The sequence below is a fragment of the Chlorocebus sabaeus genome, chromosome X (genome assembly GCF_047675955.1).
Source record: "Chlorocebus sabaeus isolate Y175 chromosome X, mChlSab1.0.hap1, whole genome shotgun sequence".
Taxonomy (NCBI): Eukaryota; Metazoa; Chordata; class Mammalia; order Primates; family Cercopithecidae; genus Chlorocebus; species Chlorocebus sabaeus.
In genome coordinates this window covers 101,702,655-101,718,387 of record NC_132933.1, presented here as the reverse complement: position 1 = coordinate 101,718,387, position 15,733 = coordinate 101,702,655, and the positions used below count along the sequence as shown (strand labels likewise).

Here is a 15,733-nt window from a genome sequence, read left to right as displayed (position 1 = left end):
TCCTAGTAAGATCGTATGAAAATAGCATAGCTCATATTAGCTGTTTCCTGAGTGCATTATAAAGTCTTTTCAGGATCTGTACTAGATGACCACTGACAACTTCTTTAAAAAGTTCCAAGTCAAAACCATCTATGCCATGCTGTAAGGTGTAGAATTTGGGGTCCTGGACAATTGTTTGCTCCAATAGCAATAGCTACAAAATGTAGGACTTACAAGAATAACTAAGGAAAGTTACCAGGGCAAGGAGCTGGAGGCCAATAGCAATGTTTATCAATTCGTCAGTCAATAGATATTTTAGATTGTTTAGATTGTTTCCACATTTGGGCTACTATGAACAATGACTTTTTTATGGTGCCCAAGAATTTCCATTTGAGAAGCAGAAGTTAAGGTAGGGTATGTGGGAAACGCCTGCATTGGTTAACTAGATCCTTTTCCAAAATCAGTATGTCTATATTAGGATGTATAAGCATTGAAAGACAAGCAACGTCATCATCAGTTTCTCCTAGAAGTATTCTAGTTCTCTAAGCTTGAAAAATGAAGAGAAGCCTCTGTTAGAACAGCCTCTGGCACACAGATGCACCCAGCATGTCCCAGTCTCATAGGAGGCCCCTAGTAGGTGTTAGACGGATGCAAAAGAATCTACAGAAACAGCCAAAGGCTGGAAGTTGTTTTTGTTGTTGTTTTTCATCTCCAATGCAAATCCAGAAATCCATAGCACAAGCCATTCTCAAGCCAGGAGGAAACAACAAAGAGGAAGTTTCCACAACCCCCTTGCATCACAGTTTCAAAATCAGGCTAATTTCAAGTAACTAGTGGTCTGAAGCCTAACCATATAAATTTAGGACTGCTCCAGGGGAAAGGATAACAGCAGCAGAGCCACTGATCACTGGATTGTTTCAATGAGCTCAGTCTCCTGCATGTCTCAGTTCTTCCCCAGCCACCGTCACATTGCTGCCCCAATACAGAGGACAAACTCCCAAGAGAGGGGGTATTCCAGAGACCTCATCTGTACATTTCAGGATGTTTGAGGAAATATTCTCTGCTCAAAAGATATGTATGAAGCCTTATTTGTGACTTTTTCAGGAATCATCTTTGTGCCTGGGAGTCTCCAGCTGACTGCCAAGGAAATTTGCTATCAATTACACATGTCTAAAGCCCAACACTTTGTGGCCAGTGAGGCTATGTTCCCACTCATGCACTCTGCCATGTTCGACTGCCCTACCTTGAAGACCAAGCTCCTAGTGTCAGATAAGTGCTATGATGGGTGGTTGGATTTCAAGGAGATGATTCAGTAAGTGGACACTGAAAAAGAGAAACTTAAATCAAGAGAATGTCTGATTTTGGAAGACAAAATGTTGTATGAGAAGGTGGTGTGAGTGGTTGTAATGAAAAGCTTAATGGTAATTTCTAGTCCTGAAAAAAAAAAAAAAAAAAAAACCCAGAGTAACTCCCCAACACCACCAACAGAAGAATCCCTGATCTGGCCTACAAATTCTCAGTCTGAGTGAAAGTCTCATCTTCTGATTCATACTTGAGCATTCATTCTGAGAGGGTAAAAAAATAGGTGATAAAAATATAAACACATATCAAAACATAATAAAAAGCTTATATATACAAATATATATAATTATATAATGGAATACCATTCAGCCATTAAAAGGAAAGAAATTATGTCTTTTGCAGCAAGCTGAATGGAACTGGAGGCCATTATCTTCAGTGAAATAACAGAAATACAAAGTCAAATACTGCATGTTCTCACTTATAAGTGGGAACTAAATAATGTGTACACACAAATATAGAGTGTAGAATAATAGACACTGGAGACTCGCAAAGGTGGAAGGTTTTGAGAGGGTGAATAATGGAAAATTACTTAATGGGTACAATGTACACTATTTTGGTGATGGTTACACTAAAAGCCCAGATTTCACCATTATGTAACAAAACTACACTTGTATCCCTTAAATTTAAACAAATAATAGTAAAAAAAAACTCACTGGCACTGGGATATGAGAAAATACATATTAAAACAACAAAGCAATGCCATGTTTATCCTCAGGTTAGCCAAATACAGTAGTCTCCCCTTATCTGTGGTTTTGTTTTCTGTGGTTTCAGTTACCTGTGGTCAACCATGGTCAAATAGTTGACTACAGTACAATAAGATATTTTGAGAGAGAGAGAGATCACATTCACACAACTTTTATTACAGTATATTGTTGTAATTGCTCTATTTTATTAATTATTGTTTTTAATTTCTTACTGTACCTAATTTATAAATAAAACTTTATCATAAGTATGCATGTTTAGGAAAAAAGATAGTGTATATAGGGTTCAGGACTATTTGTGGTTTCAGGCACTTACTGGGAGTCTTGGAACATATCCCCCAGGTATAAGGTGGGACTACTGTATTAAGTTTGATAATTATAAGTGCGGTCTTTAGAGAGTAATATTTTAGTGTTCAGAGATGTAAAAAAAACAAACAAACAGTGAACAAGACAGACAAAGCCCCTACCCTCATGAATTTTATATTCTAGACAACAAAATGGACAACAAGAAAACACATAAATAATCAAGGTAATACAGTTTCCAAAAGAAACTCCCAACCAAAACAGGCAAATTAAATAGAGTGATCTTATGTGGAGATAGGGGAATTATTTTAGATTTGGTGGCTTCTTAGGAGAGGACAAGCTGAGACTTGAACACTATAGAGCCAGCCTTTTGAATATCTAGGAATAATATCAGAGAGAATACTAAGGTAAAGGACCTGAGGTGGGAAGGAGCTTGACTTGTTTGAGGAACAGAAAGAATACCAGGGTGCCTGAAGTGTGGTGAGTGGAAAAGAGAGTGGGAGGAGAGGAGGTTGAATAGCAAGGGAGAGCGAGATTACAGCGGGTCTTGTAGGTCATGTAGGAGTGGTCTGTGGAACGTGGAGGGGAAGGACTTGATCTAAGTGACATTTAAAAAACTCCTTCAACTGCTGTCTGAACAATGAGAGACAAGACAGGTAGTAAAGGGAGCTGGTAGAAAGCTATTGCAGTCGTCCAAGTGAGAAGCCGTGTTGTTGTGGACCATGATGGTGGCAGTGGAGACAGGACTGGGAATTTGCAAGGCAAATGAGGAACTTGCCTCAGGCACAAAATATAAAGGGGCACTGAAAAATCCAGTGATCAAGATAAATAATATTTTAATTTTCAAATACATTTTAAAAATCAAATTATAAAATAATTTTCATAATTGAAGTTAAAAAATTTGTATATAATTTTACATATTTATTTTATATATGTATATCATCTGTTTATAATTTTATAAATTTTATGTTTTTAATACAGTAATTTAATTTTTTAATTAAAAAAATCATATTGGCAAACTTCTGCTGACAGATCACCTGCTTCTATTTTTATAAATACAATTTTATTGGAAGTAGAGACAAGATTAGGGTGACCAAGTAAGGTGAGTCATGCAACTGCCTGGTTGGATTACAGGCTGTGTGAGAACTATACTTTGAAGCCGGCTTGATTGAATCTCATTCCTAAACCATATGGGGAATACTTGACCACTTTGGGAGCATTCGTTGTCATGTACTTATTTTAAATTTTGTGGCCAGGCACGGTGGCTCACACCTGTAATCCCAGCACTTTGGGAGGTCACGGCAGGCGGATCACTTGAGGTCAGAGTTCAAGATCAGCCTGGCCAACATGGTGAAACCTCATCTCTACTAAAATTATAAAAATTAGCTGGGCGTGGTGGCAGGCCCCTGTAGTCCCAGCTACTTGGGAGGCTGAGGCAGAAGAATCGCTTGAACTCGGGAGGCAGAGGTTACAGTGAGCTGAGATCACACCATTGCACTCCAGCCTGGATGACAGAGCAAGACTCCATCTCAAAAATAAATAAATTAATTTAATTAAATTTGGATATTTTATTATTAATTTTTGACATTAGTTTTGATTATTTTAAAAATATTTTGATAAAATATTATTTATCTTGTCTACTGAATTTGCTGGTATCCCCTTAAATATCATGTCTGTCACAAATGTTTCACTTGCTCCACCTTAGTCCCAGCCCTGAGTACAGATAATGAAGAGACACAGACTTGTGACATGTTGTAGAGGTAAAGTTGTCAGAGCTTGCCAATGGTTAGGATGTGGCATAGATAGCTGGGTAGATAAGTAGATAGATAAAGAAGGACTGATAATAAGGATTATTACAGATTTTTGCCTTGAGCAATTAAGTAAATAGAGGGTATTTTACTGAGAAAAATAAGGCTGAAACATAAAGGCATCATATATTACTTATCCAACAGAAATTAATGCAAAAAAATTAAGGGAAAAAATGGCAGCTGCACCTCTAACAAATCATCCCCCAATATACCAAGATACTAGCTGTTATTTTAAAAAATCAAAGATTACCAAACCAGGAGCCTAGACTCTAGGTCAGAGAACCTAAATTTAGAACCTTGCTGTTGCATCTTTTGTAATTTATAGAGTTGTACCTCCAAAGCAGACCTTCATGGGGACCAAAAGTCAACATCCAATGGCTATATTCTTCACCAACGGGACAATGGGAGCTTCTAAACTGGCCGAGTATTCCCAGTATGATTTGGGAATGGAATTCAGCCAGGTTTCCAGATATAGTCCTCACACACTCTGTTCAGGCTTGAAAGCTCTTCTCTGGGGTGGTAAAGGGAGAGTTTCGTGAGACTAAAGCTAAGAAAAGAGTTCGTTACTCAAGATTGCAGAAAACATCAATATTGAGAGAAGGAACAGGGCTGAAAGCAGGGTGGGAGGGTGTACACCAAAGGATCAAAAGCAGATGACTATAGATAAAAAATCTAAGAGTATGTGGAAAAAAGAGGAAGAGCAGTAAATCCATGCAGCTGAGGAGGGATCCAGGATGATTCCCCCAAAGACGCACCGTTGGATGTTACTTGTTCTTCAGTGCTACCAACATCGGGCTGTATAATTGTGTTGACCACTATATGTAGTAATAAACACAGAGATAGAGTCACAATTTATGAGGGTTTGGGGTTCTAGAGTCAGATTCTAAGATGAGAATCACATGTCATCACACTACCCCTTTAAAAACATTATTTAAGTAGTTCACGAATACTTTTGGGCATGAGTCACTGGGCCAACGTGAATGCCTCTTTCTACCATCAGTAAAATTGCCACAATTTTACTGGCAATATCCAGGCTTATTACTCAAAGCAACAATGATCAAAACAAGGCTTCTAGAGTTCAGAAGTAAATGCCTCTCTTGGTAAATTCAAGGGATGCTGAAACTCATTTCAATCTCTTTGGTCGAATACTCAATTAAGTAATTAATTGGGTGGCATTTGTTTTAGTTTGGCTTGTCTGTGGTTAAGTTTCCCGAACTTACATTCAATTCTGCGTAAGATAAATGATTGTGTGTTGTGACTCCACACTCAAGTTCTCTTAACAAAGTCTACCCAAAGGTCCCTTAGGGGAAATAGGTGTATGTGATGTTCATACTCACCTCAAAGGTTTTGACTCTCACAAGCTATAATGGCCAGTGGATATCAGGTAGAGAATTAGAATGGGAGAAACTATTCTAACTCATTTATTAAAATGGTTTAGGAGATCATTCATTTATTCAAATCATTAATTAATTTTATTAATTACACTTCAGAGACCCCTGAAAGCCATGAATCCTGGAAGGCAGTATCATACCAATTAAGTGATGCCCACAGAATTTAAGGAGACTCCATTAGCCTCCTGGCCTCATAACCTTTGTTTGTTTCCATTTGGGTGGTCCTTGTTTCTCTTCACAGGTTAGTGCTTGATAATAGCAAGAATTATTATTGTTGCTAGTACTAACATGAGAAAATCCAAATGGCTTTCCTATTCCTCTTTAGATGGTGGATGGACTCCAACCAACAAGTATTTTGTGGTCTAAGTGATGCCTTTGATGGATCTTTATCTCTAAGTACTGCCTTGGGAGCTCAGCTCCAAGGAGCCCATGTGTTTCTGTGTCACATGCCAATTTTCTGTCCTGAGACTGTTCTAAATGTGAGACCAGGTCCTTGTTGTGGGACATGGGGCAAAGGCCAGAAAGAGGTATTAGCAATGGCCCAGTGGCTCATGCCCCAAATGGGGCAAATCAAGAATTAAATCTGGAGTGTGATCTTGACTTAAAGATGCCTTCCCTACTTCTGAGAGCAATGCCCTCTCACTTCTCCAGGGCCTTTGGAATTGGGAGGACTTGGCTACTTCAGTTGTATCACTCAAAAGGAAACCTTTTTTTTTTTTTTTTTTTTTTTTTTTTTTTTTGAGACAGAGTCTTGCTCTGTCGCCCAGGCTGGAGTGCAATGGCGTGATCTCGGCTCACTGCAACCTCCCGCTTCCTGGGTTCAAGTGATTCTCCTGTCTCAGCCTCCCAAGTAGCTAGGATTGCAGGTGCCCGCCACCATGCCCAGCTAATTTTCATATTTTTACTAGAGACAGAGTTTCATCATGTTGGCCAGGCTGGTCTCGAACTCCTGACCTCAGGTCATCCACCCACCTTGGCCTCCCAAAGTGCTGGGGTTACAGGTGTGAGCCACTGTTCCTGGCCTGAAAACTTTTAAAAGACAATAATGATATTGAAGAAGACAATATTAATATCAGTTACTATTCATTGACTACTCACCGGTACTTCATATGCATTATTTCATTTCATCTCCCCAACAACCCTGTAAGGGAAAAACTGGGTAAACTGAGTCTCATAGAGGATAAGTACCTAGCCCAGGGAATCACAGAGGTGGAATTAGACATTAAGCAATCATGGTCTATTGGACTCCACAGCACAATCTCTAAACTCTTGTGCTAACCTCTTAAGTGCCTCCACAATCCACAATTTTACTGACAATATCCAGGCTTATTATTCACAGCAACAAAGATAAAAACAAGGCTTCTAGGATCCAGAAGTAAATGCCTCATTGTGTATCTATTCAGATATCAGTGAATAACATGATAGCTGCTAGGTTCACACAGCTAAAGCTAAATTCTCTCCCAAGGTCTGGAGGGTGAAGAATCACTAAATCTCCAAGACAAAGGGTATGCCCCAGCTGAGTCTCAAAGTTAGTGGCCATCTTCCCTGAACCTTCCCCACCACGGTCTCACTGTCTTTCCAACTTAACATATAGATTTGGTTTTTTCTTCCTTGTGGTCCCAGGCTCTGCTCAGGTCTTCCACCACCACTCTATCTGCAAATCCACTGATGTACCAGGAACTGCTTCAGCACAAGTGTTTCACCAGGTAAGAGAGGATCTTTCAGGAGAGAGTCCATTTCCACTCAAGGTATCATAAATAAGATTAGAAACCCTCAGTTTGTTGAAGTAGATCCAATCCTATCTTGCATTAACACACCTATCTTGTTGCCATTTATGACAATAACTTTGTTAGAGTGTGGAATTTTTTTTATTATCTTGTGACTATTCAAGGCCATATCTTCTGGCTCCACAGGAGTCCAGAATATAAAACTAAATTATAACCGTAAGGTTGAGTTTGCTTAATCAATTTGTGAATTACACCTCCCTTTAAAAAGATAAACATTAAAGACAAATGCATTACCTGTAAATAAGGTAAATATTAAAAATGAAGACCACCTTCCTTATTGGATGTAAATCCTTTTAGATGTTTTAAAAATAAATTTATACCTATATTTATCTACCTATTTTCATTGCAATATACTGAAATATTGGGATCAGATTATATAGATGGTATCATACTATATATATCATAGTAAAACCTGCATTTTCACTCCACACTGTTCCTTAGAGCTCTATTTATGATAATATGTGCAATATATTTTAATCATTGCATAGTATTCCTTAGTATGATTTATATATTAATGAGCCCCAAGTACCTATCAAAGATACTTGGATCTTTTCCAAGCTGCTGAAATAAGAATCTTTGCACATATCCTAGAATTCTCTAGAGTACCCAGTGAGAAGTGGAATTGCCAATGTTTTGTGGAGTCTGTGCCCAGATTAATCATCACTAAAGATTAATGAGAAATCACAGGTTCCAAAGCATTGTGTCATGCCTTAGAGTTTGCTAAATAATAATTTAACTCTAAATTTTACTTTAGCTGTGTGAGCAAGGACATATACTCTATGAAGGGAGCATTTGTGGTAGCAAACAATAGCAACATATTAAATTACGATGACATAAACAAATGTCTAGTTTATTGGCATTTTATGGAGCAATTAAAAAAAGTTAAAATACAGTATATCTTTATACATCAACATGCCATCCCATATAAAATATTCAGATTCTTTCTTTTCTTTCTTTCTTTCTTTTCTTTTCTTTTTTTTTTTTTTTTTTTTTGAGACAGGGACTTGCTCTGTTGCCTGGGCTGCTGAGGTGCTCAAGGGATCCTCCCATCTCAGCCTCCCAAGTAACTGGGACTACAGGTGCATGCCACCACACCTGGATTATTTTTTCATTTTTTCTAGAGACCTGGTCTCACTATGTTGCCTGGTCTTGAACTCCTGGGCTCAAGCAAGTCTCCTACCTCTGCTTCCCAAAATGCTGGGATAACAGGCATGAACCACTGTGCCCAGACAGATTATTTCTTATACTCTTGAAAGAAAAGGACTTAAAATTTTACAAATAGTCAACTCTCACTTGTATCCTAAAATTAACAATAAAAAGGCAATGATAAGATGGTGCCTTTGGAATTAATTCAGAAACAGTTCTCCAGTTCTGATCTTTCTTAGTCTCAAGACCTAACTGGGTGGGCAGGTATTATCTAATACAGATGAGCTACCACATAACAATTAATTGACACTATTGTGTTCAAAATACATAGTCATTCTATCTCTATCTGAGACCATGAAGAGTTTTGCTCTAATCATCTTCCCACACTGGAACCTTCCACCATTACCAAAATAAAATACACATAAAATGAATTGTGGGTTCATAAAAAGTGTTCACTACTATTCTATGTCTGGGGCCCTATGGAAACTTCTTATAATATCCAGAAACTTTCAGCTCAGTTTGTAAAATTGGTGGCTGTCTCTCCATCCCCAGACTTCAGAAAATTAGTTCTTTCTTTACCTTACCATTGCTAACACATTCTTTATACACAGGCAAGGCTTTTGGGGTGGTAATAGAACTCAGAAGGGTTTCTACCAAAGGCTGGCTTCCTGCCATCAGTTAATACTTATTGATTTACTTTTAACATGAATACTACTTGTCCAGAAGAGTAAATGAGTCTTCATAGAGATTGATGTAACTGGGGTGTCTGAATAGATAATCTAAAAGACTAGTAATAAGAACATAAACTATCACTTAATGAGTACCTCCTACATATTTGGCAATATCTGTATCATTTTTGCAAGTTTCTTTCTCACAACAGACCTGCTATTGGTAGAAATACTCACTAAGGCTAAGAACAACTTTTGATGCCTCTGCAGCTACAGATTTAAGAGTCTGAAGCTTTGTGTGGCTGTAGGAGGAGCCATCAGCCCTGGGGTGACTGAGGACTGGAAACACATCACTAAATTGAACATCTATGAAGGCTATGGCAAGACAGCAACTGTAGGTTGATGCTGATTCACCATTCAGCCAGAAACCAAACTTGTCCATTCACTATGTAGACACATTCTCAGAGCACTAGCACACACTAGAAATGCAGAACTGGATCTGAAGCACGGGAAAAGGAATTGTTTTAATCTAAAGGGACCCCTCCCCGCCTTTCATTGCAAGACAAAGAATTACAAGTACAGATAACTTATAAACTTACAGTTTTCACAGCAGGTAGTTGAGCTAGTTTCCACCTGACAATTCCTGTTTACTCTGTGAAGTATGAGGCAATGTCACCTGATGAGAATGAGAAAATGATGTGATAGAATTCTGATTGGAGGATGTTTAAAATGATCATTGCTGAATACAGAAGAAAGAGCAGATTGTGAAAATAAAGGAGAAATGGGTAATTATAAGAGCACATTTGAGGTTGCTGAGCATTAATCTTCAAAGTCACTAATCTATGTAGTTGCGTGATTTTCTCCAATATCACTCTAAAACACAGATATAAGCATTGTGAAAGTGAACAGTTGGATTGAAGCAGGATTAAAGTTGTGCCAAGAAGATCCAATAAAAGGGCAATGGGCAAGGGATCTAGTGATATTGGAAAGAAAATAGTTAAGATGAAAGACTAAGAAACTAAGCTGACTGGGGAAGGAAAAGAATTCAAGAAAAGGCAGATAAGTTTTGTGAAGGCAAAGCACTTAAGAGTTAGGGTCTTGCCTTATTGCCTAAACTGGAGTGCAGTGATGCAGTCATAGCTCCCTACAGCCTCAAACTCCTGGGCTCAAGTGATTCTCCAACCTCAGCCTCCCAAACAGCTGGGACTACAGGTACACGCCATCACACTTGGCTAATTATTTATATTTTTTAGTAGAGACAGAGTCTTACTATGTTGCCCAGGCTGGTCTCAAACTCCTGGCCTCAAGTGATCTTCCTGCCTCAGCCTCCCAGAGTATTTAGGACAGGCACGAGCCCCCACGTTCAGTGTCTCTTCTTATGAGGGAAGGAATCCCATCATGAGGGCATCACTCTCATGACCTCATCTAAAGCCAATTACCTCCCAAAAGCCCCATCTCAAAATACCATCACAGTGAGGAGAAGGGCTTTAGCACACGGATTTGGGAGAGATACAATTTAGTCCATAGCAATAGTGGTCAAAAAGTGAGATACATAGACTTAAGATTTCAGAGGTAGAACATTTGCAGGTGATGCCAACACAAGGGTATAACCACAGGTGGATTAAGTGTCATGACACTCCCTAGAGATCAGGGTCAATAAATGAAGAGACCAGAGGGTAGGACTGGTCATTCATATACATGTAGGAGGCACTCAGGATGATGGTGGCACATGGAGTAAAGGAAAGATCGTGAACCTCATGATGAAGGTTTTAATGAATAAGGAATGACTGGGAGATTGGGAAATTATAGCAACCAGGAGTAGTAGAGGGTAGTAAAGGTAAGTGGTGTGAGTCTTAGAAAGACAGGGGCATTGTACATAGGGTCAGAAAAGTAATCGCTAGGAGTGATCATCTCTTATGTTTTAAAATATCAGACAAAATGTGAGTCTGGTGATATTTTGACTAGAAGTCACATGACCTAGATTCTAATACAACTATGCTATAGAACAACTGAAAGAGTCGTAAGAGGGCCCTCTGTCTTTCTCTGTGCCTGATTTCTGATTCATTCATTCACTCACCCATTCCATGAACACTTATGGAAAGCCCACACTCTCCTAAGCATGGGGACATTGTGATAAGCCAAGCCACAACAACCTTCACGGGGATGCAGAGTAGCAGAGCAGATTTAATCAAAGAATTGTGCAGTAGAAGTATAGCCAAAACCAGAAATAATTGCTCTGAAGTGAAGACCAGAACTCAGTGAAGGTATATTACAAATAATCTAACTTCTTTTAGGGAATTAAGAAAACCTTCCCTAAGAAATTCCTGTTCTGAGAGCTGAAGGACAAATAAGAGTTCACCAGGTGGGGAGGTGGCATCGTGGGTGGAAGGGATCAGGTTGCACCAGAGAAACCCTCCGAGGGTTCATGCACAGACTACAGAGGGTCAGGCGGCTGGGATGCAGGAGTCACTGGAGAGGTGGGGACGATCCAGACCTTCCAAGGCCTTTAGAGCCAATACAGCTCATGGTCACCCAATGTTCATCCTGCCTTCTCTCTCATGGTAAGACAATAAGCTGAATGTGCAATGAATCAGTCAAGGTAGAAAAGCTAAACAAGTTGCCAAGGTCACACAGCTACTTGCTTTAAAATGTTTTAAGTGAGATATTATTCATATACTGTAAAATTCACCATTTTAAATATATACCTGAGTGGCTTTTAGTATATTTATAAGGTTCCAAAACCATCAGTAGAAGCCCTTGTTTTTAAGACCTACCTACTTTGGTCTCTTTCAACCTTCAGAAGAGATCATTTAAGTATATATATACATATATATGCATATATATATAATTTTATATTTATAAATATATAATATATTGTTTAATATTTTGTCTATTAAGTATATTATACATTGTTTAACATTTCATATTTATTAAATATATATAATACATGTTTATGTGTTTAAGTGTGACTTTTTTTCCTTCAACTTTTAAGTTCAGAGGTACATGTGCAGGATGTGCAGGTTTGTTACATAGGTAAACTTGTGCCATGGTGATTTGCTGCACGGATCATCCCTTCACCTAGGTATTAAGCCCAGCACCCATTAGCTATTCTTCCTGATGCTCTCCCGCCTGCCACGTCTTCCTCCGACAGCCTCGACTGTGTGTTGTTCCCCCCGATGTGTCCATGTTTTCTCATCACTCAGCTCCCACTTATAAGTGAGAGTATGTGGTGGTTGGTTTTCTGTTCTTTCATTTGTTTGTTGAGGATAATGTCTTCCAACTCCATCCATATCCCTGCAAAGGACATGATCTCATTCCTTTTAATGGCTACATGGTGTACATATACCACATTTTCTTTATCCAGTCTGTCATTGATGGGTGCTTAGGTTGATTCCATGTCTTTGCCATTGTGAATAGTGCTGCAATGAACATACATATGCATGTATCTTTATAATAGAATGATTTAAATTCCTTTGGGTATATACCCAGTAATGGGATTGCTGGATCAAATGGTATTTCTGTCTCTAGGTCTTTGAGGAATTGTCACACTGTCTTCCACAATGGTTGAACTAACTTATACTCCCACCAACAATGTAAAAGAGGACCTAAACTATACCCTACAACAAATGGACTTAACAGATATTTACAGAACATTCTGCCCAACAGCTGCAGAATATACATTCTGTTCATCAGAACATGGAACATTCTCCAAGATAGACCATATAATAGTGTTGCAGGAAGTCAGGGACCCTGAATGGAGGGACCAGCTGGAGCTGCAGCAGAGGAACATAAATTGTGAAGATTTCATGGACATTTACCAGTTCCCAAATAATACTTTCATAATTTCTTATGCCTGTCTTACTTTAATCTCTTAATCCTGTTATCTTCGTAAACCAAGGATGTACATCACCTCAGGGCCACTATGATAATTGTATTAACTGTACAAATTGATTGTAAAACATTTGCTTGAACAATATGAAACCAGCGCAACTTGAAAAAGAACAGAATAACAGCGATTTTAGGGAACAAGGGAAGACAACCATAAGGTCTGACTGCCTGTGGGGTCAGGCAAAATAGAGCCATATTTTTCTTCTTGCAGAGAGCCTATAAACAGACGTGCAAGTAGGGATGATATCACTAAATTCTTTTCCTAGCAAGGAATATTAATAATTAACACCCTGGGGAAGGAATGCATTCCTGGGGGGAGGTCTATAAATGGCCACTCGGGGGGTGTCTGTGTTATGTGGTTGAGATAAGGACTGAAATACGCCCTGGTCTCCTGCAGTACCCTCAGGCTTACTAGGATTGGGAAACTCCACCCTGGTAAATTTGAGGTCAGACCAGTTCTCTGCTCTCAAACCCTGTTTTCTGTTGTTTAAGATGTTTATCAAGACAATACGTGCACCACTGAACATAGACCCTTATCAGTAATTCTGCTTTTGCCCTTTGCCTTCCGATCTTTGCTGGGCCCTTATCAGGAGTTTCTGGTTTTGCCCTTGTCCTGTTTCCTCAGAAGCATGTGATCTTTGTTCTCCTTTTTGCCCTTTGAAGCATGTGATTTTTGTGACCTACTCCCTGTTCTTGCACCCCGTCCCCTTTTGAAATCCTCAATAAAACTTGCTGGCTTTAAGGCTCAGGTGGGCATCATGGTCCTACTGATATGTGGTGTCACCCCTGGAGGCCCAACTGTAAAATTCCTCTGTTTGTACTCTTTCTCTTTATTTCTCAACTGGCCAACACTTACAGAAAATAGAAAGAACTTACGTTGAAATATTGGGGGTGGGTTCCGCCAATACAATAGGCCATAAAACAAGTCTCAGTAAATTTAAGAAAATCGAAATTATATAAAATACTCTCTCAGACCACAGTGGAATAAAATTAGAAATCAACTACAAAAGGAACCCTCAAAAGCATAGAAATACATGGAAATTAAATAACCTGCTCCTGAATGATCATTGAGTCAACAATGAAATCAAGATGAAAATTAAAAAATTCTTTGAACTGAACAATAATAGTGATACAACCTATCCCCTCACCTGGGCCTTTGTTCTCAGTTCTCTCTTTCTCTGCTTCTCTCTGCTCTGTTTCCCCTCCTTTCTCTCTCTCTTTCTCCTTCTTTCTCTCTGTCCTTCCCCCTACCCCCTTTTTCTTCCCCCACTCTCATTCTTTCTCTGTGTGTCCCTTTCTCTTACAAATCTCACCCCCCATGCTCTGTGCTCCTCTCCAGTCCTGTTCAGAGGGAGCCTCTCATCATCAACCTCTGCACATCCCACAATTTAAAAATTACAGAAAGATGGTGGGGGGACACAAAACTTATTGAGAAATATCTGCTCCCAGCTCAGCTTCTGTCAGACCCACCTGCATTTGGTACTACTAGGGGCAGCTGGTTCAGTGGGGATAGGGCTCTGACAAACCCGGAGCTTCTGCAGGGTCTCATCACTGGCTCCACAGCCACTGCTGGTCCCTCTTCTATTCCATATTGAGATAAATCAGCCACCTCATGGGGATACATTCCTGTCTATCTTATCACAAGGAACCCCTGTGACTGGCAGCCACCAGGTGCCCAATGACCATTTCTAAAATGAATGAGCACAATCTCCACTCATGGCTTGATACAGGATGTTCCCCAACCCCAGAAGGCCGCCCTGGGGCCCTCCTAGTCAACACTACCCAAAGGGCAACCCTACTTCTGCAGCCAGCATTGCAATATCTGCCCGGGTTTGAACAGTGTATGAGGAATCACACCTGGTATACTGGAGGGTCATCTGGTCCTAAGGAAGCAGATGCCCAGACAGATAGGACTGCAAACCTTTATTAGGAGAAACACTACGGAAGATTAGAGACAGACAAGGCAGCACTGGGCAGGGAGCATAAAATGTATTGGATACTTTTTCCAAATTATGTAGGAGCCACAGCATGGCTGTCACAGCTCAGGGGCCTCTTCAATTTTCAGCTTGTCCTGTAAGGCAAAAAAAAAAAAAAATTTCCATGTGATCTTCTTTTGCCTTATATACACTTTGTCCTTTATAAAATTTCAGTGCCCCCGATAAATACTTCTGTGTGTGGCTGCATCTGTGTCTATATGCCATGGAAAGCAATTATCTACAGGTCTCAGGTATAGGTCTTACAATTTAACTGTGTACATATTCTTATAATTATCTTTTCTTTTGTCTGGTAGAATCTGAATTTTAATCGTGGAGACAGGGGCTATGCCTTATCTTTTGAAACAGGGATTGGAAATCTCTGGGCCTGAGCTGTTACAGCCTGTGGTTTATCTAATGAACTTCAATGAACATCTTTTGATGATCTTCTGAGTGGGAATATTTTCATTTAAACAGTGAGGGGGTGAGTGTCTAACACCTGTAAGCTATTTTGCAAGATGCTCTCTTTATGGGCTTGGTCTCTTCGTCCTCACAATGACCTCATCAACCACATCATCCCCAGCTCATCTATAAGAAAGCTGAGGCTCTGAGCTCCACTGAAAGTTGGTGTCTGGGCTCAGACAGCAGCGACAGAGGGAAGGGTGACAATTTTGCATGACAGTGTTGGAGATGCAAAGCTGGGAGTCAGAGGTGAGAAGCAGAGGGT

General features: G+C 39.6%; 1 protein-coding gene across 1 annotated transcript; it reads left to right on the top strand.

The window, feature by feature from the left end:
* Positions 1 to 1,007: 1,007 nt before the first annotated feature.
* LOC103231985 (acyl-CoA synthetase medium chain family member 6) lies at positions 1,008 to 15,398 on the top strand. Its single transcript, XM_007991735.3, is given in 8 exon segments — positions 1,008 to 1,291; positions 4,479 to 4,614; positions 5,221 to 5,229; positions 5,870 to 5,904; positions 5,906 to 6,023; positions 7,168 to 7,250; positions 9,416 to 9,539; positions 15,324 to 15,398. Coding segments are annotated over 8 exon segments (819 nt in total). The 5' UTR covers positions 1,008 to 1,052.
* The last annotated feature ends 335 nt before the right edge of the window (positions 15,399 to 15,733 follow it).